At 33.5% G+C, this 21,821-nt stretch overlaps 1 protein-coding gene and 2 long non-coding RNA genes across 4 annotated transcripts; 1 reads left to right on the top strand and 2 right to left on the bottom strand.

The window, feature by feature from the left end:
* Positions 1-6: 6 nt before the first annotated feature.
* Positions 7-6,255, bottom strand: LOC134264831 (uncharacterized). The gene is made up of 5 exons (XR_009991626.1): positions 6,036-6,255; positions 4,585-4,698; positions 3,132-3,245; positions 1,680-1,793; positions 7-343 (listed from the first exon to the last, which is right to left on the bottom strand). It is a non-coding gene; the product is annotated as an uncharacterized LOC134264831 (long non-coding RNA).
* A 2,187-nt stretch (positions 6,256-8,442) lies between these two features.
* Positions 8,443-16,396, top strand: LOC134264830 (uncharacterized). Of its 2 annotated transcripts, none has more exons than XR_009991625.1 (4): positions 8,443-8,518; positions 12,374-12,457; positions 15,650-15,726; positions 16,224-16,396. It is a non-coding gene; the product is annotated as an uncharacterized LOC134264830 (long non-coding RNA). The 2 variants fall into 2 exon arrangements; XR_009991624.1 differs by lacking the exon at positions 8,443-8,518 and adding an exon at positions 11,162-11,261.
* Positions 16,397-17,259: 863 nt separating this feature from the next.
* LOC134264828 (uncharacterized) lies at positions 17,260-19,955 on the bottom strand. Its single transcript, XM_062747104.1, has 4 exons — positions 19,898-19,955; positions 18,762-19,250; positions 17,894-18,124; positions 17,260-17,510 (listed from the first exon to the last, which is right to left on the bottom strand). The coding sequence occupies exons 1-4, from the start codon at positions 19,953-19,955 to the stop codon at positions 17,260-17,262; spliced, it is 1,029 nt and encodes a 342-aa protein (XP_062603088.1).
* Between the last annotated feature and the right edge of the window lie 1,866 nt (positions 19,956-21,821).

The following is a 21,821-nucleotide window of genomic DNA, read 5'->3' as shown; positions in this document are numbered from 1 at the left end:
TGACCTTGCGAAGCTGCCATTTTTGACATGACGTCACACTTTGATGTCACAATGCAGTTGCGTCATAATGTAAAATAACAACTTTAGCCCCTGAATCCTTATCATATGTATAAATTCTATGGAACATGTATCTAATAGGCATTATGCCTTACACAGTGTCAACCTGAGATTATATTGTATGGTTTACTACATAAATTAAAACAAATAAAGCAATTTTCTATGAACTTACAGGCAAATAAATGTGGGAAATGTCATCAAATGCTACTCCTTAAGGGTGCAAAACACAGTTTTATGTATGACGTTATCAGGACGTTACTTGGTGAGGGACAAGCAAAACTGACCCCTATAAAAAAATAAAATGGAGGCTTGTTACATAGACTTCTGCATATCAATGGAAAGATAAAATTGTGAATTTTGTAAATATCCAACTATAATACATTCATCAATTACTACTAAGGGGTATTTGACATTTGAAATATGGGGGATATTGGGTTGTTTATGCATCCATTTTCAGTGCACCTATGCATTTTTAACCCCCCTGCTCAACAAAAACAGAAAAAATCAGACAAAATAAGTTGCATGCATTTCACAGAACAAGTCCTAAGGTTTTCTTTTAGTGTGCTTTCAGGGTACATTTGCCACCTCTTGAAAGAGCTACATTACCTGCTAATTGACTCATGCAATTCTGCATATGTGAAAACTGGATGTTTTGGGAGTTATCTCCCCCTATTAAAAAGTCTCACAATTTTTTTTTTCTAAAAATGAATGCACATTTTTTTCTTTAAATATTAAGATAAGATTCTACTTTATGCGAATAAAAACAAAAAAGATGCAGTTTTCATCTAGACTCCTATAAATAGCAGGAAAATCCCTACCCAGCATGCTTCTCTCTGGGAAAAACCCCCTGGATTTTATACGAAACTGTGTTTAGCTACCTTAAAGGAAATAAAATTTTTTTGCAATTCACTTTTTTGTATTTAGGTGCAAAGAGGACAGAATTCCAAACATTTTGGTGCATAAACTGTTGAATTAGGTTCAGAAATGGGCAAGTTATTGTAAATTTAGTATTACATGTCTACGACATTAGTCGACGCATAAAACAGGACTTCGAAGAGAAATTCAAACCTATCCGAATCAGATCACACAATAATTTTATTTTTTTTTTCAATTTAAAAAACACAAAGTATGAAATATACAGTATTTGAATATCAATAAAATGTTACATTATAAATTTTTTGAAAAGCTGCCAAACAATTTTTACAGATATTGCTAGTTTCTGTATAAACAAGGGGGGGGGGGCTAATTGGAAATAGTCACTGTCTTAAATCAGAAGATTGCCTAAAAAATCTGGACGGTGTCACCCTAACTAGATACTCAATAGGTCTATGTCACATGTATATCTATACAGAAGATACATATTCTCATTTGCGATCAATTAAATTGAAGGTCATGACCTTGCGAAGCTGCCATTTTTGACATGACGTCACACTTTGATGTCACAATGCAGTTGCGTCATAATGTAAAATAACAACTTTAGCCCCTGAATCCTTATCATATGTATAAATTCTATGGAACATGTATCTAATAGGCATTATGCCTTACACAGTGTCAACCTGAGATTATATTGTATGGTTTACTACATAAATTAAAACAAATAAAGCAATTTTCTATGAACTTACAGGCAAATAAATGTGGGAAATGTCATCAAATGCTACTCCTTAAGGGTGCAAAACACAGTTTTATGTATGACGTTATCAGGACGTTACTTGGTGAGGGACAAGCAAAACTGACCCCTATAAAAAAATAAAATGGAGGCTTGTTACATAGACTTCTGCATATCAATGGAAAGATAAAATTGTGAATTTTGTAAATATCCAACTATAATACATTCATCAATTACTACTAAGGGGTATTTGACATTTGAAATATGGGGGATATTGGGTTGTTTATGCATCCATTTTCAGTGCACCTATGCATTTTTAACCCCCCTGCTCAACAAAAACAGAAAAAATCAGACAAAATAAGTTGCATGCATTTCACAGAACAAGTCCTAAGGTTTTCTTTTAGTGTGCTTTCAGGGTACATTTGCCACCTCTTGAAAGAGCTACATTACCTGCTAATTGACTCATGCAATTCTGCATATGTGAAAACTGGATGTTTTGGGAGTTATCTCCCCCTATTAAAAAGTCTCACAATTTTTTTTTTCTAAAAATGAATGCACATTTTTTTCTTTAAATATTAAGATAAGATTCTACTTTATGCGAATAAAAACAAAAAAGATGCAGTTTTCATCTAGACTCCTATAAATAGCAGGAAAATCCCTACCCAGCATGCTTCTCTCTGGGAAAAACCCCCTGGATTTTATACGAAACTGTGTTTAGCTACCTTAAAGGAAATAAAATTTTTTTGCAATTCACTTTTTTGTATTTAGGTGCAAAGAGGACAGAATTCCAAACATTTTGGTGCATAAACTGTTGAATTAGGTTCAGAAATGGGCAAGTTATTGTAAATTTAGTATTACATGTCTACGACATTAGTCGACGCATAAAACAGGACTTCGAAGAGAAATTCAAACCTATCCGAATCAGATCACACAATAATTTTATTTTTTTTTTCAATTTAAAAAACACAAAGTATGAAATATACAGTATTTGAATATCAATAAAATGTTACATTATAAATTTTTTGAAAAGCTGCCAAACAATTTTTACAGATATTGCTAGTTTCTGTATAAACAAGGGGGGGGGGGGTCTAATGGGAAATAGTCACTGTCTTAAATCAGAAGATTGCCTAAAAAATCTGGACGGTGTCACCCTAACTAGATACTCAATAGGTCTATGTCACATGTATATCTATACAGAAGATACATATTCTCATTTGCGATCAATTAAATTGAAGGTCATGACCTTGCGAAGCTGCCATTTTTGACATGACGTCACACTTTGATGTCACAATGCAGTTGCGTCATAATGTAAAATAACAACTTTAGCCCCTGAATCCTTATCATATGTATAAATTCTATGGAACATGTATCTAATAGGCATTATGCCTTACACAGTGTCAACCTGAGATTATATTGTATGGTTTACTACATAAATTAAAACAAATAAAGCAATTTTCTATGAACTTACAGGCAAATAAATGTGGGAAATGTCATCAAATGCTACTCCTTAAGGGTGCAAAACACAGTTTTATGTATGACGTTATCAGGACGTTACTTGGTGAGGGACAAGCAAAACTGACCCCTATAAAAAAATAAAATGGAGGCTTGTTACATAGACTTCTGCATATCAATGGAAAGATAAAATTGTGAATTTTGTAAATATCCAACTATAATACATTCATCAATTACTACTAAGGGGTATTTGACATTTGAAATATGGGGGATATTGGGTTGTTTATGCATCCATTTTCAGTGCACCTATGCATTTTTAACCCCCCTGCTCAACAAAAACAGAAAAAATCAGACAAAATAAGTTGCATGCATTTCACAGAACAAGTCCTAAGGTTTTCTTTTAGTGTGCTTTCAGGGTACATTTGCCACCTCTTGAAAGAGCTACATTACCTGCTAATTGACTCATGCAATTCTGCATATGTGAAAACTGGATGTTTTGGGAGTTATCTCCCCCTATTAAAAAGTCTCACAATTTTTTTTTTCTAAAAATGAATGCACATTTTTTTCTTTAAATATTAAGATAAGATTCTACTTTATGCGAATAAAAACAAAAAAGATGCAGTTTTCATCTAGACTCCTATAAATAGCAGGAAAATCCCTACCCAGCATGCTTCTCTCTGGGAAAAACCCCCTGGATTTTATACGAAACTGTGTTTAGCTACCTTAAAGGAAATAAAATTTTTTTGCAATTCACTTTTTTGTATTTAGGTGCAAAGAGGACAGAATTCCAAACATTTTGGTGCATAAACTGTTGAATTAGGTTCAGAAATGGGCAAGTTATTGTAAATTTAGTATTACATGTCTACGACATTAGTCGACGCATAAAACAGGACTTCGAAGAGAAATTCAAACCTATCCGAATCAGATCACACAATAATTTTATTTTTTTTTTCAATTTAAAAAACACAAAGTATGAAATATACAGTATTTGAATATCAATAAAATGTTACATTATAAATTTTTTGAAAAGCTGCCAAACAATTTTTACAGATATTGCTAGTTTCTGTATAAACAAGGGGGGGGGGGGGGCTAATTGGAAATAGTCACTGTCTTAAATCAGAAGATTGCCTAAAAAATCTGGACGGTGTCACCCTAACTAGATACTCAATAGGTCTATGTCACATGTATATCTATACAGAAGATACATATTCTCATTTGCGATCAATTAAATTGAAGGTCATGACCTTGCGAAGCTGCCATTTTTGACATGACGTCACACTTTGATGTCACAATGCAGTTGCGTCATAATGTAAAATAACAACTTTAGCCCCTGAATCCTTATCATATGTATAAATTCTATGGAACATGTATCTAATAGGCATTATGCCTTACACAGTGTCAACCTGAGATTATATTGTATGGTTTACTACATAAATTAAAACAAATAAAGCAATTTTCTATGAACTTACAGGCAAATAAATGTGGGAAATGTCATCAAATGCTACTCCTTAAGGGTGCAAAACACAGTTTTATGTATGACGTTATCAGGACGTTACTTGGTGAGGGACAAGCAAAACTGACCCCTATAAAAAAATAAAATGGAGGCTTGTTACATAGACTTCTGCATATCAATGGAAAGATAAAATTGTGAATTTTGTAAATATCCAACTATAATACATTCATCAATTACTACTAAGGGGTATTTGACATTTGAAATATGGGGGATATTGGGTTGTTTATGCATCCATTTTCAGTGCACCTATGCATTTTTAACCCCCCTGCTCAACAAAAACAGAAAAAATCAGACAAAATAAGTTGCATGCATTTCACAGAACAAGTCCTAAGGTTTTCTTTTAGTGTGCTTTCAGGGTACATTTGCCACCTCTTGAAAGAGCTACATTACCTGCTAATTGACTCATGCAATTCTGCATATGTGAAAACTGGATGTTTTGGGAGTTATCTCCCCCTATTAAAAAGTCTCACAATTTTTTTTTTCTAAAAATGAATGCACATTTTTTTCTTTAAATATTAAGATAAGATTCTACTTTATGCGAATAAAAACAAAAAAGATGCAGTTTTCATCTAGACTCCTATAAATAGCAGGAAAATCCCTACCCAGCATGCTTCTCTCTGGGAAAAACCCCCTGGATTTTATACGAAACTGTGTTTAGCTACCTTAAAGGAAATAAAATTTTTTTGCAATTCACTTTTTTGTATTTAGGTGCAAAGAGGACAGAATTCCAAACATTTTGGTGCATAAACTGTTGAATTAGGTTCAGAAATGGGCAAGTTATTGTAAATTTAGTATTACATGTCTACGACATTAGTCGACGCATAAAACAGGACTTCGAAGAGAAATTCAAACCTATCCGAATCAGATCACACAATAATTTTATTTTTTTTTTCAATTTAAAAAACACAAAGTATGAAATATACAGTATTTGAATATCAATAAAATGTTACATTATAAATTTTTTGAAAAGCTGCCAAACAATTTTTACAGATATTGCTAGTTTCTGTATAAACAAGGGGGAGGGGGTCTAATTGGAAATAGTCACTGTCTTAAATCAGAAGATTGCCTAAAAAATCTGGACGGTGTCACCCTAACTAGATACTCAATAGGTCTATGTCACATGTATATCTATACAGAAGATACATATTCTCATTTGCGATCAATTAAATTGAAGGTCATGACCTTGCGAAGCTGCCATTTTTGACATGACGTCACACTTTGATGTCACAATGCAGTTGCGTCATAATGTAAAATAACAACTTTAGCCCCTGAATCCTTATCATATGTATAAATTCTATGGAACATGTATCTAATAGGCATTATGCCTTACACAGTGTCAACCTGAGATTATATTGTATGGTTTACTACATAAATTAAAACAAATAAAGCAATTTTCTATGAACTTACAGGCAAATAAATGTGGGAAATGTCATCAAATGCTACTCCTTAAGGGTGCAAAACACAGTTTTATGTATGACGTTATCAGGACGTTACTTGGTGAGGGACAAGCAAAACTGACCCCTATAAAAAAATAAAATGGAGGCTTGTTACATAGACTTCTGCATATCAATGGAAAGATAAAATTGTGAATTTTGTAAATATCCAACTATAATACATTCATCAATTACTACTAAGGGGTATTTGACATTTGAAATATGGGGGATATTGGGTTGTTTATGCATCCATTTTCAGTGCACCTATGCATTTTTAACCCCCCTGCTCAACAAAAACAGAAAAAATCAGACAAAATAAGTTGCATGCATTTCACAGAACAAGTCCTAAGGTTTTCTTTTAGTGTGCTTTCAGGGTACATTTGCCACCTCTTGAAAGAGCTACATTACCTGCTAATTGACTCATGCAATTCTGCATATGTGAAAACTGGATGTTTTGGGAGTTATCTCCCCCTATTAAAAAGTCTCACAATTTTTTTTTTCTAAAAATGAATGCACATTTTTTTCTTTAAATATTAAGATAAGATTCTACTTTATGCGAATAAAAACAAAAAAGATGCAGTTTTCATCTAGACTCCTATAAATAGCAGGAAAATCCCTACCCAGCATGCTTCTCTCTGGGAAAAACCCCCTGGATTTTATACGAAACTGTGTTTAGCTACCTTAAAGGAAATAAAATTTTTTTGCAATTCACTTTTTTGTATTTAGGTGCAAAGAGGACAGAATTCCAAACATTTTGGTGCATAAACTGTTGAATTAGGTTCAGAAATGGGCAAGTTATTGTAAATTTAGTATTACATGTCTACGACATTAGTCGACGCATAAAACAGGACTTCGAAGAGAAATTCAAACCTATCCGAATCAGATCACACAATAATTTTATTTTTTTTTTCAATTTAAAAAACACAAAGTATGAAATATACAGTATTTGAATATCAATAAAATGTTACATTATAAATTTTTTGAAAAGCTGCCAAACAATTTTTACAGATATTGCTAGTTTCTGTATAAACAAGGGGGAGGGGGTCTAATTGGAAATAGTCACTGTCTTAAATCAGAAGATTGCCTAAAAAATCTGGACGGTGTCACCCTAACTAGATACTCAATAGGTCTATGTCACATGTATATCTATACAGAAGATACATATTCTCATTTGCGATCAATTAAATTGAAGGTCATGACCTTGCGAAGCTGCCATTTTTGACATGACGTCACACTTTGATGTCACAATGCAGTTGCGTCATAATGTAAAATAACAACTTTAGCCCCTGAATCCTTATCATATGTATAAATTCTATGGAACATGTATCTAATAGGCATTATGCCTTACACAGTGTCAACCTGAGATTATATTGTATGGTTTACTACATAAATTAAAACAAATAAAGCAATTTTCTATGAACTTACAGGCAAATAAATGTGGGAAATGTCATCAAATGCTACTCCTTAAGGGTGCAAAACACAGTTTTATGTATGACGTTATCAGGACGTTACTTGGTGAGGGACAAGCAAAACTGACCCCTATAAAAAAATAAAATGGAGGCTTGTTACATAGACTTCTGCATATCAATGGAAAGATAAAATTGTGAATTTTGTAAATATCCAACTATAATACATTCATCAATTACTACTAAGGGGTATTTGACATTTGAAATATGGGGGATATTGGGTTGTTTATGCATCCATTTTCAGTGCACCTATGCATTTTTAACCCCCCTGCTCAACAAAAACAGAAAAAATCAGACAAAATAAGTTGCATGCATTTCACAGAACAAGTCCTAAGGTTTTCTTTTAGTGTGCTTTCAGGGTACATTTGCCACCTCTTGAAAGAGCTACATTACCTGCTAATTGACTCATGCAATTCTGCATATGTGAAAACTGGATGTTTTGGGAGTTATCTCCCCCTATTAAAAAGTCTCACAATTTTTTTTTTCTAAAAATGAATGCACATTTTTTTCTTTAAATATTAAGATAAGATTCTACTTTATGCGAATAAAAACAAAAAAGATGCAGTTTTCATCTAGACTCCTATAAATAGCAGGAAAATCCCTACCCAGCATGCTTCTCTCTGGGAAAAACCCCCTGGATTTTATACGAAACTGTGTTTAGCTACCTAATGATAAAACCCGATTTTAATTGAATCCCGAGCCCGATCGTCACACATGCTGTATGTTGTAAAATGACATTTTCGCTTTTTATCATGTTTATTAAAATGTATGCTCCATATATATGTTCTCTCTCTATATATAAATGAATTCTTTTCGGAATTAAAAAAAAAAATATTTTTAACCCCGCTCAAATTATCCGGATGATAATAGTTACACCGATCATGGTTTCGTAGTTAAGTTCAGACTGTAGAACATCCGGTTTGAATACGTGTGTTTTCTGACTTTTCGGATAGCCAACTCTTGTTTTTTGGAACTTACGACTTATGTCAAGGTAATATGTTAGACGGTGTGACCGTTAGTGAGGGCGGAGCCATGAAGAGAAAATTGCTGCATTTAAGATTTTATTGTTTAATGATAAATCGGCTGATTAGTTAAATTCTGAAATTGTCAGTGTATAGACCTAAAGCACAGAGTTCGCTTCATGCAGGTCTATGGTCAGTGTCCGAAAATCATAACAAAGAACTCAGTTCTCTTGAAGAAGAAAAAAAACCTTCCCATCTCTTACATGTACCTCATTACTTTTCAATCAAAAAATGCAATTTAATTGCTTAATAAATCTGAGAACGCCTACGAAATTTCATCATGGTAAAAAGAGGGGCATGCATTGGACCAGTAATGGATTCAATTAACATACCAGGCCCAAGAAATGAGAGACGCCTCCGTCTAACAATAATAAATTCATAAACATATTCTGAGCATCAATTCCTTTTCTTTCACTTACTTGATTTATATGTTTATTTAACAACACTTTATATCTAGAAACCTCAAGTCAGTTCTCAACTGTTATTACTCCCATTACATGGTTATGACATCATCTAAAGTAAGAACAATATTATCATGGCCAGATCAGAAGACGAACTTGGGACTCAAACTACACTGCTGACAGATGATCTACTTCCTGGATGAATCGAGTATTCTGACCAACATGTTACTATCACACAAGGGTTGAAAATATAACAGCATCAAAATTTTTACGAGAAAAAAATTTGCAAACTAAAGGATGCATGATCCTCATCAGGGACATTTAATACTATGTCGACGTCCCTGTTGTATTATTTCTTTTTTTCTTTTTATTTATTTCTTTTTGTTTTACATCAATTGGAAACCCATTTATTATAACTTTGAACTAATGAAGTCCTATAACTTTGTGGATATCTACATGCATTTACTGTAAGATGTATGCATGTAGACTGAACAACTACCTTACCAGACTGTGCATCATACATTGTTAACTTTTTTCCCTTGCTTTAACTCAGACAAATATATGTAATTCCAATTTCAAAAAAAAAAAAAAAATTAAATTTTTAAGATACTTAAATTGTATTAGATTTTTCTTTTGATAGTGATCTTTATAATAAACTGAAATTTTGTCATAGGATAATAAACTGAAATTTTGTCATAGGAAAACTTCGTAAAATAAAATATTTTATTAAAAAATCACAACAAAAATGAGACTTAGACTTCACTCTGCTATAAATATTTTCATGTACAAGTAGATATTCATAAACAATTTGGATACCTTAAAAAAAGAAGAAGAAGAAGAAGAAATCCACACACTCTGATTGAGTCCCCTGTTAGATTTTCACAGGTTATTTTATTTTATCACCTTAAAAACATTTTTAATGGTTCAAAAATATATACTATGTCTAAAAAAAATCCTATATTTCTAGCTTGGTATGTATTGACAAGTATAATCCTGAAGACATTTATTACTGGCAAATTTTATTAAACAAATAAATAAGGATATTCTTGTGAAAGGGACCACAGATAGATCCGCTCCTCCATAGTGCAGACAGCGCCGCCTTCAGGGAAATTCTGACCAATCAAATGCCGTTTTACTTGTTAGCGCGAACTATAAATAAATCTTAACGTCTAAAACAAAAGTAGGAAGGGTCTGATTACAAATGGATTTGATTTTGAGTAAAAAAGAATAACTACACATTATCCTTGGATTGAATGTTTTTACTTTGATGAAAATCTCATCAACAACGAGAATTTGCGCGTGGACAAAATCGACGCCATTTGTGCCGACGCCATATTGTCGCCAAGAATCTCAGTTCCATAGGTATTGTAAATGACATAGTTTTCAATAGATTTCTTTTATTTTTCATATACATACGTGTTACCTATAGGGAGAGCTTCGCTCTCACGGGCCCTTCGGGCCCTTGAGAGGGCTCCGCCCTCTATAAATTAAATACTTTTGGTTCAAAACTTTGATAAAAGCATCGATATTTTTACAAAAAGTGTCTTCAATCTCAGCTTATCTGATTATTCATTAAGGATATCCTCATCAGAACAGTAGAAATAGATTGTAGCAAATAGCATAACCCTTAATCATATGCATGTTGATGATATGGTAGTCTCGTTCAACCTGACCCTCGGCTGTCTCCATAAATTTCCGACCACCCAGAGGGTCTGGTAAAGAATCATGTTAGTGTTTGAAACCGTCAGAGGGCGCTATCTTGTTTTCATTCTGACGATCCTTTTTGAAAACAAACGTTATATGTGTTTCTTCTTCTGGATTGTGTCTTTATATTAATAAACTAATCTTTAATTTGGGACACCAAACGAGAAATTGCTTTATCAATCGAAAGAATGTGTATTACGCAGGTAGGGCTACACTACTTTCACTTTTGCTTTCGTACCGAATATTTGCAAGATACACACTTATACACTTACCTATAACTGGTGGGGATTACTGTAAACAATTTCTATCTAACAGCTTTAACTTTCAGACATATAACTTTTACATCTTTAAGTTATTTTTCTGCCGATTTATCATGTATTTATTTAAATCGTGTAGGTGTGTTCTTTTCAGCCAATCAAAAACATTTCAGTAAGCCTCGTTTTGGCATTACAAACGATATTGCATATCTTTACCAGACCCTCTGGGTGGTCGGAGATTTACGGAGACAGCCGAGGGTCTGGTAGAACGAGACTAATGATATGGAGGAAAAATATACATAAAAAAGTGAATGTAGGTGAAAGCCTGTCCACTTTTCTGAAGAGATTAGGTTTGTTTTATTGTTTGTTGATATAGATTACTGCTCAAAAGATTTTTTTTTTTTTGTAATGTCTAACCTGTTGAGATGAAGATGTAAAAAAAAAAGAAAAGCCTAATAGTGAATTAATATTGATAGTATGTCAAGAAATGCAAATGAATCATCAGCTTGAATTATCAGTTTTTTCACAATTATTGACCTGAGTAGGTCAATGTATAGCAAATAATGCACAATAAAACTACGTACATACATGTACACTGTATTGTCTTACTGAACAGATTTAGCTGTCATTAGGTCAAAATTGCAAATAATAACATGCCTCTTATATCTGTACATGTATATAAAGTAACTCTTGTTGGCTTGAACTTCAATTTCTCGGAAGTTCTTGATCGCTTGAAGTGAGTCTTCGGTCCCGATTTTTTCCTCTATATAACTAAGCAGATTTGCTCTTGATTTCTCGAACTCCTGATCTCTCTAAACCCTTGATCCCTCGAAGTCAAAATGCAGTCCCGCTGTGCTATGAATTTTACCCTTGATACCTTGAACTGAAGTGGCTGTGTGTATACCAAGTTATAATGTTCAAACTTTTGCCATAACTGTATATCTGTGTGTCTGTCTGAGTGTCTGTTGTCAACTTAAACCTTCACCATAACTTTAGAACTATACAAGATAGTGGCTTCATATTTAGTATGCATACTCCACTAATGAAGTGCTTTCAAATGGCAACAAGGACAATGATTATGTGATCTTGACTGTGACCTGTATGCTAAAAAAAATTGCATTTTTGAACTTTGTTGATGTGTTTCACAAGCGCATCTTGCTTTTAGCTCTACTGGTCAGAGACCAGAAGAGTTTATGCGATAGTAATGCGTCCGGCGTCCGTCTGTCTGCAAACAATACTCCTCCTTAAATTTTAGTCTGATTTCAATATAACTTGGCAAACAAGTAGACTATACATAATTCTGTGCATCAGTCTTTGATAAGTACAAACCAGTAGAGCTACAGTCTCAACAGAGACCTCTGGTTATTTTTCTTCCATCCCGGTTGTTGCTAATGCTATTACATAATTAGTTTAAATTAGAATGCAATAGTACCAGTAACCTGGACATAATTTATCATTTTAGAGAGAAGAAAACTGTGTGACGTTAAAAGAAACCAGTGAGATAAAATCATAGAAAATGTATGATGATTCAGGATGTGGTCATTTGGTAAGTGGTAATTCATTCATGATTAGTATGTATATGACAATTGCCTGAAAAAAAGATTCTAAATTTTATTTAAATACTGAACTGTGGTATATCAGCTGTGAGCTACAAGAAGTTTTATGTAAAAGCTAGGGCTGAAACAATTTGCCCCCTCCATGTTATGTGTGTACTGCTATGATTGACATACAATCAGTTCTCTTATACATACACTTCAATAAAACTTTGTCATCTTGAACCTGAATTGAAAAGAAAAAAACTCTGAGATCTTTCGAAAAAAAATGAATGAAAAAAAGGAAATGCTTATTAACTGATTTCTTGCTGGTCAGTATTTTGATTACTGAAAGGAAGCTTTAAAAACTAAAGAGTTCTACTTTAATATCAGGTAGTTTTATGAAGTTAGAGTGATCTGCCCTTAGATTAAGATTATGAAAAATGTTATTTTACATTCAGTTAGATTTTTTTTGATAGATTAAATTATTTTGAGAATTATTTAAAATTAAAAAAATAGGAAATTAGTTATTAGCTCACCTGAACTGAAAGCTCAAGTGAGCTTTTCTGATCAAAATTTGTCCGTTGCCTGTTGTTGTCGTTGTTGTCTTCGTAAACTTTTCCATTTAATTGTTTTCACATTTTCATCATCTTCTCAAAAACCACTGGGCCAATTTCAACCAAACTTGGCACAAAGTATCCTTGGGTGAAGGGGATTCAAGTTTGTTCAAATGAAGGACCACACCCTTTTCCAAGTTTTACATAGGCATATATAAGAAAATTCTTTAAAAATTTTCTTCTTCAGAACCACTGAGCCAGAAAAGATGAAACTCATGTGGAATCATCCTCAGGTAGTGTAGATTCAAGTTTGTTCAAATCATGACCCCTGCAGGGGTGTGCAATTAGAAAAATTTATTACTAGCCCACGGGCTAGTGGCAGCTATAAAATTACTAGCCCCAAGTAAAAAGTTATTAGCCCAAATACAGGGGCAAAAATTTAAATAAAATGAAATTAATTGTTTAAAAAGTAAGGATACTGAAGTAATTCTTTTTACTATTAAATTTTAAAATCAAGTTTAAATTATCATGAAAGAAAATAAAAATGAATTTAAATAACATGAATAAATTATCTTCCCTTTTTCTGAACATTGCACTATTTAGCAGCAGCTCATTTAGAAAGAAATTAAATTCATTTTGTTTTCATGTTTAATCATTAAATACACTGGAAATATATTTTATGTGTGTCACAAAACACTTATTTTTCAGTTGATTGAGTGATGGTAAATATTTTAGTGAGATATATGCATGTATTTACCATAAAGGAAGGAATAGAGGAAATTCGGATTAAAAAAAAGATCGTTTTTGGAAGTAATCAAGTCAGGTTATACTGCAAAACAGATAAGATTATTGAAATTTATTGACAGTTGGAGCATGTTATATGGAAAATATTCACTGGTTGGGAATTAAATTGCAAAAAACCGGTTGTGCTTTTCATTTTTGCGTGTATAGTTATAATTTTTACTAGCCCGACGGGCTTCCTCCTGGCAGAAAAACACTAGCCCGACCCCAAAAAATGGTAGCCCCGGGCGTCGGGCGATGCTAATTGCACACCGCTGCCCTGGGGCAAGGGTGGGGCCAAAATGGCTGACCCAACTTTTACATAGGGATATATAGATAAACCTTTTAAAATCTTCTTTTCAAGTATTTCAAAGCTATGATTAGTGATATTTATATGGAATCATCCTCCTTAGTGTAGATTTTAGTTTGTTTAAATGATGAACGCCTGGAGGGGGGGGGGGGGGCGGGGGGGGTAAATTAAAGCCCGATGTGCTCAGGTGTTCGCTGTGCAGGGGCTGACAAATAGATTTTTAAGGCATTGCCCAAGGGCAAGTACATGGTCAAAATTCAATTGCCCTACCTGAATTTTTGCCTGCCCTACCATTAACTTATACTGTATTTATAAATATTTATAAAAAATACTGAGTAGAATATTGGCATACATATTGATTTTATTTTTGATAATCGATTAAGTCACTTGCCCACGGGCAAGTGGTTGATAAAATTTCACTTGCCCAACCCTAAAATTCACTAGCCCCGGGCGACGGGCAATGGGATTTGTCATCCCCTGGCTGTGGCCCCTGGGCCTCTTGTTTTCATAAATTTTTCCAATGTAAGTAAACAGCAATGATTTCTGCTTACAGATAGCCCATTGTCTTTGAAAATTTCTGAGGGGAAATGAGGCACATACCATATGTTCTAAATGCTTAAAAAAGGCTCATTATGCATATATTTATATGAAATATGATAGATTTTTTTCTCTCCAAGGAATAATTTCTGCAAGTCACTAAGTTTTTAGAGTTTCCTTTATTTTATAGATATTCAATGAAATTATTTGAAGTATTAAATTTTGGTAAATTTTATGATACTAAAAGGTTTTATGGATGAAAAAACAGCATGCGTGTATGACAATCAGGGCTTAAATTTTTAATGTCTCTTAATTTTTCAGTGACATTAAAACAGGAATTGTCATTACCAATAAACGAATTTCACATTCCTAAGAGTTTTCTCTAATTGTCGGTGTATCGCTCATTTTTCCCATTTTGTCCTTTGTAAGTTACTTGTTAATATATTTTTAATCTTCAAAAATATTGGACAATTACGATCTGTATCTGTATTGCCAGAGTATGGGGACAACATGAAAATCATAATGAATATGTTCATACAGATTTTATTTCTAAGATATTGTCTCTCAGCATTGATACGGTTAAAGAGGGAAAACAGCGTCTTAAGCCGGTTGACCCCAGATCGACCCTGCGAAGGGGAATAACTTTTGTAAATGTGAAACTTCAAAGTCCTTTATGGTATATCATATAGATCTAAAACTGACTGAATATTGATCAGCCAATTCATGAACACGATGAATGGATGTAAATAATATTGGTCAATATATGTAAAAAAAAAAAAAAATTAAATTACTTGTTTATTTATAGGTTTGTGGTATCTCTCCAATTGAAGTTTATAAACTTGTTATTTATTTCTTAAATAAACTGAGCGTACATGCAATACTGGTATAAAATTACTCATAAGATACATGGATACTTAAACCATGATAAAATCATATGTGTCCAATGCAGCATATGATAAATCATTAACATACAAGTACATGTGTATATATACTGTAATACATATATATTGCATTATTTTTAGGTCCTGTTCTGTGGATGCCCTCAGACAGTGTCTACCCATCACTCCATGTGACCTTGGACTAATTTTCTAGGTCAAAGGTCAGTATCAAAATGTACTGTATATTATCTTTATTTAAATTCGTAGTCCAGAGTATATTTCTCCCCTGGTGTTATCTAGCTTTTGTCTAATGGGGTGGAGGGTCTGCAATGATCTTCAACCAATTTATAGGTTGAATATCAAAGTTAATAAAAAAAAATCTCTCCCTAATATTTTTGTTATTATAAAGGGTATGTTTTCTCTCAAACTAATCAAACTTAAAGCAGGGTTCGTAGTATGAGATACATGTGGTAATATATTCTCAATGACATAATAAGGCTGAAAACATTATTATTATGTTCTTTTTTTCACTAATCATACAGCATTAAATATTAAAGAGATAAATTAAATGCTGAAATCATATGTATCATGGTCATGGAAAGTAATTAGAGTGTATTGATATTGGTATATTAAAGGACATTGACTGATTTTTCAGATTTCTAAGTTATCAAGCATTATAATTCTGACATCATATAATAATTTTGTATGAATATTGCAGATCATAGGTGATGTGAAGAAAACCAGGAAACTGATGTTGAAAGAAGTACTTAATGACCCTTATGAATGGACTTGAATGTGAAAGACTGTCTATTGTTTATCTAAGATATATGAATTTATTTAATATTTTGATATCATTGAAAATTCAGTTACAGTTTTTGTACATCAAATGAATTATTAAACATTTAAAATGGTAATGCTTTTTTCTTTTACATGTAATAAATTTTTTTGATAGATTTTTAAAAGAATAGCATTATTTCACATTGCTTCCTTTAGAAAAGTTGGGGAATCTTGAAGTTTCCCAGTAATTTCCACCAGGAATGGGACTCCAGATAATTCCACCAAGTTTCCGCCACACAGAAAGAGCTACACAAGTTCCATATAGTTTCCTGAGTCAAGGAAACTTTAGGAATCATAAGGTTTCACGAGCTTCCATGCTGTTTCCGATAAAAGAAAACCTTAAGATTCCATCAAGTTTCCATTCCACGGAAACCACTTCGCTCATATTCCATATGGTTTCCTGAGTCGAAGAAACTTTAGAATCGTGAGGTTTCCCGAGCTTCTATGTAGTTTCCCGTATAAGGAAACCTAAAGATTCCATCAAGTTTCCATTCCACGGAAAACCCCTACGTTCCGATTCCATATGGTTTCCTGAGTCAAGGAAACTTTAGGAATCGTGAGGTTTCCCGAGCTTCCATGTAGTTTCCCGTATAAGGAAACCTTAAGATTCCACCAAGTTTCCATTCCACGGAAACCCCCTACGCTCCGATTCCATCAAGTTTCCTGTTTCTGGAAACCAGTGGAATCTTCAGGTTTCCCATTACGGGAAACTACGTGGATGTTCGGGAAACTTCAGGTTTACAGAGGTTTCCGTGGTTCGGGATACCTTATGGAATCGGAGCGTAGGGGGTTTCCGTGTCACGGAAACTTGGCGGAATAACCTAGCATCCGCTACGGAAACCACTGGGAAACATGATGTAAACTTGAGGTTTCCATGTGGTTTCCATAAAGTTTCCCATGATGGGAAACCACTTTTTTCACCCAGTGACGTTATGCTGGATATTTTTTGATGAAAACATTAACTTATTTTCTGTCCTTTTCATGATTTCTTTAGGAAGGTCTATTGTACTAATGTCATTACAGAAGGGTCCTGCCTTAAAGTATATTTCTCGTATTTTGTTAAGCGTAGGTTTGTAGTTATCTTCGTTGACATTCATCATGCACTCATCAAGAAAAAGCAAGCAGTACAGTAGACTTCTGACGTCAGAATCCAATTTATGATATTTACCTGGAATTAAATTAAAACATATATCATAATTATATTACTTCTTTATTTCCTGACGTAAACATTTCAACAGTCATCATTTACACAACGACTTCAACAAACTTGAGTGTAAAATCACCTTTCTTTATAAAACGTATACACAATACGTATTTTCAAATGTGAATTGTTTCTTTTGTGGAATCTCATTATACTAATCTCAAACATTATTCATATTGTTGAACTGTCTCAGTTAACTAATGTTTTGTTATCTGTTTTCATTTGATACATGACACTTGAATTACACCTTTATACCGTGTATGGAAATTTATATTTCGAACTCTCTAGGACAGTGCGTTAGAAGGCACAACTATAGATACGAAAATATTTCTTTTGAAATATGATCATACTTGGTTTTTTGTAAGCTTTGTTATTTATGATGTAAACATCCCAGTGAGGGTAGAGACCTATACATGATCTAACAATGTCAGGTCTCCTTTGATTCCATAACCATTTCACGTGTGGCACAGAGTCACCTGATCTACCGCTGCAATGTGCACTCTCCCCTTTGTGTTCAAGATTGCGTAAGAACTGTTTTCTTTTACTCTGCTTCTGTCTTGATATCGCCTTTGGTACATTAACTATATAAAACAACAAGGATACAAAACTCAGATTATGGAGATAAATTTTTTAAATAAAAAAATTGGCTCTGCTTCATAACTTTAAAGAATGCATTTATGACTTATGTAATGAGTAATGCTTATGTCCTCAGTGGTCATCGCTCAAATCATTTCCTTGCGTTCAACTACATGTTAGGACTTTTCACAAAAGAACGCGTGTATGTCTTTTTTATATATTGTTTCAATTGCATTTCATATAAATTATTACATAGATAACATTTCAATGACTGATTATAGGTTTGAAGTGCATTGGGATGGGAAAGGGTTTGGGCTGATGAGGCTTTGAATACCGCGGAAAATCCTGGGTTCCAAAAACGGAACTAAGTTTTGTATAAATTGTTTAAGCTCCATGAAATAAGCTCCGTTTCTTACCCACTAAAAACTCTGGCCTCGAAAAATACTTTATTGAAGTATTTTGGTTAGACCCTTTTTTTCCAAATATCCATCTTTTTTTATAATTAGACTATTATTCAGCTTAAATTTGATGATTTTGGGAGAGGATTGCATACGCCTTAAATCTGCTTCAGCATCTAATATATACATGTAAGAAACAAAACATAGCATTTAAAACTATGAAAGTGCCTTTTAAAATACTTACGTATCCAATACAATCCATCAAGGATATCCCCGTCCTCAATTGTGACGTGAGTTAGTGTGTTCATTTGTAAACGGGATATAAGTAAGTAATCAATATAGTTACTTAACATATCGATCCCACAAACAACACACTTCTCTCTGGGTTTTCTTCTGTATCCTTCTGACCTCAGGTACTTCCTGGATGTTTCATAACTACTGTAGTAGAAAGGTAAAGAAGGGTCTATTAAAGCTAACTTGAACATTATCTCATCCTTTACGTCCTCTGTTATCTTGTTCTGATCTTCCCAAACAAAATCACGTGACTCTAGTCCGTTCAGAACAATATGTGCCTCCTCGCTTGTCACGGGGTCTTTTTTATCGCTTACTATCCGCAGTATCTCATTCAGTATGTCCAGCCATTCTTTGTCTGTGAAATCAGGAGGACCGGAATCAGAACAAAGGAAGCAATACAACACGGCCACCTCATCATCAGATAATGTGGAGACGTCATCTAGAAAAATACAATATCATAAAGTTTATCTGAACATTTATACGTAATTTTGTCATGCTTTTTTGCATTGTCTTCAGCTACGGTCCTGGAAATATACTAAATATACATGTAAGCCTTTCAGAAGGGTGTCTGAAGAAAAAATAGAGGCAGCAGGGTAACAATGTAATCAAAGTTGACGAAAATTATAATATTTGTTTGGACAGTGTTCATGCAGACATCAGAGGAGACAACTCTTTCCTGACATGGTTCAATAAATGTCATTTTTCAGCGTAAATGGTTTTTTTTTTCTCGTTTTATTAGTGTCGAAAGGGCAACGTATTCCTTGGTTTTTCAAAAGAAGTAACAATGTAAAGACTCCATTAAAAAATATTTAAAAAATTAAAAAAATTTAATAAAATAAAAATGACCGAAAATAAATAAGAAACTAACTTAAAGATAATTTTGAACAAGACACATACATTTTCCAACTTTCCCCCAAATTTTGGTCAATTGTTCAATCATAAAATTGATAGATGGTGAATTATATATTTTTTAGTGAGAAGGGAGTCAGAATACATAAAGATAATTCACATTCTGCGGAAAACGTTTCTCTTGGTTACTTATCCCTAAGTCTTAAACGTGTGAATATCTAAACCATTATATAGTACCATTAAATGTATTTCCATCTCCCTGTAATGCCATTGGAATACTACTCACTCGTGACATAGTTTGCAAAAGTCTTATATTATTTTTCAATGTAATCAGTATCAATCATCTACTCTGTAATGACATATATAAAGCTTTTTATTAATAATCGTAGTCACCATCTCGGTGTCTATGATTTCCCGCGGATATTTAAGAAATAAACAACAATGTTAAAATAAATTTTGGGAAATGAACTTTTAGTTGGTCACGTGATCAAATACTGTGAAGCCCGAAGAGCAGTTTATTACTTATATTATATATAACATTTGAGACGAATATATTTCGAGTTTAATTGCATTTATTATACGAAGGGGCCGCCGTATTGCTATGTTGTGACGCGCAATGACCTAGAAGTGTTTGGTCAAAGTTAGTTTACCTCGCTCCAACATTTGAATGTTTACATTCGTGTTAAGCAGTCTAGTTCAGAAAATACCTGAATTTAGTGAAAGAACATATGATAATTACGGAGAATAATTTGACTCTTTCATAAGTCTCACAATTTTTGAAGTCAAAAGCGGTAATATCGCCTGTTTTAGTTTACATAACTCCATTGAATTTCAGGTTAACAAGCTAATTCAGAGAATTCGTGTCCCCCGCTTAGGGAAAAAGTCGGCTCCCCCTGACTGAATTTGTAGAATTATTAAAAGTATACATGTATACTGAAGGAAATAAAATACATGTATGTCAATATGCATATAAAGATTTGATTGCTTATTCTTTATTATGTGTATAGAAGATTTTTTTATATGGAATATTTATCACACTGTAATGATGATTTTATAACCTCATAAATTTTTCATTTCACATGCTGAATACTATCATTTAGTAAAAAAAAAGTATTTTAAAAAAAAAAAAAGATAGGTTCGACCGAGATTCGTTCCCGGGACCTCTCACATTTGAAGCGAGAGACATAACCACTAGACCACGGAGTCGCTTTAAATGAAGGGAAGTATATGCAGAAATGAAGTCACATACATGTATATATTCATGTTTTCATGTTCGGTATTCTCAAAATTTTACAAAATCCATGGTGTTTGATTTATTTAGCATTTATTAAAGAGTGCTAATAGATGTAATAAGAACATAAAGTCCGCCGAGAACCTGTTTTATACGCAATAACTCTCCTCATGCCCCTGCGCTAAAAATAGCGACATGGAATACTATAAATACTAATAAAACAAACGGGGCGGGGCACTTTGAGAGGGGCGAGAGACGTTCTAGGGAGTTTTGGCATAAAATTACATTGCATAAGCTCAAAATCTTCTTGAAATATCGCCCGGAAATGATAGTGTTACACACAGACAGAATGTATAAATTTACGACCTTGAACTTTGACCTTTTGACCTCAAAATCAATAGGGGTCTTCTTTAGGCCACAGGGAGTTGTTATGTAAAATTTCATTGCAATAGCTCAAATGGTTCTAGAGATATCGTGTGGAAACGAAAGTGTTTTAACAGACAGAATTTGCTTATTTATGACCTTGACCTTTGACCTTTTGACCTCAAAATCAATAGGGGTCTTCTTTAGTCCAGAGGGAGTTGCTATGCTAAATTTCATTGCAAAAGCTCAAAGGTTCTCGAGATATCGTGTGGAAACGAAAGCGTTACAGACAGACAGAAAGACGGACGGACGGACGGACGGACAAACCCAAATTAATATCTCCCACTTTTCAAGCGGGGGACAAAAAGGGTAAGTGCGGTTCTAGGCTAGGCCTAATCTATAGAATTCAAAACCTTATTCACATCAAAAGAAGATTAATTGCACCTGTCGTGATTGAAAAATATCCATATTGTTTATCATTTTATCATGTTCATTGTTATTATTAACTTAGAACCATTCCAAAACAAGTTGCACCGTGACAGAAATATGTAGACAAAATATCACATC

The sequence above is a fragment of the Saccostrea cucullata genome, unplaced genomic scaffold (genome assembly GCF_032062105.1).
Source record: "Saccostrea cucullata isolate Sc308-1 unplaced genomic scaffold, CSIRO_AGI_Scuc_v1 ctg8889, whole genome shotgun sequence".
NCBI lineage: Eukaryota > Metazoa > Mollusca > Bivalvia > Ostreida > Ostreidae > Saccostrea > Saccostrea cuccullata.
This window is presented reverse-complemented; position numbering and strand designations above follow the sequence as displayed.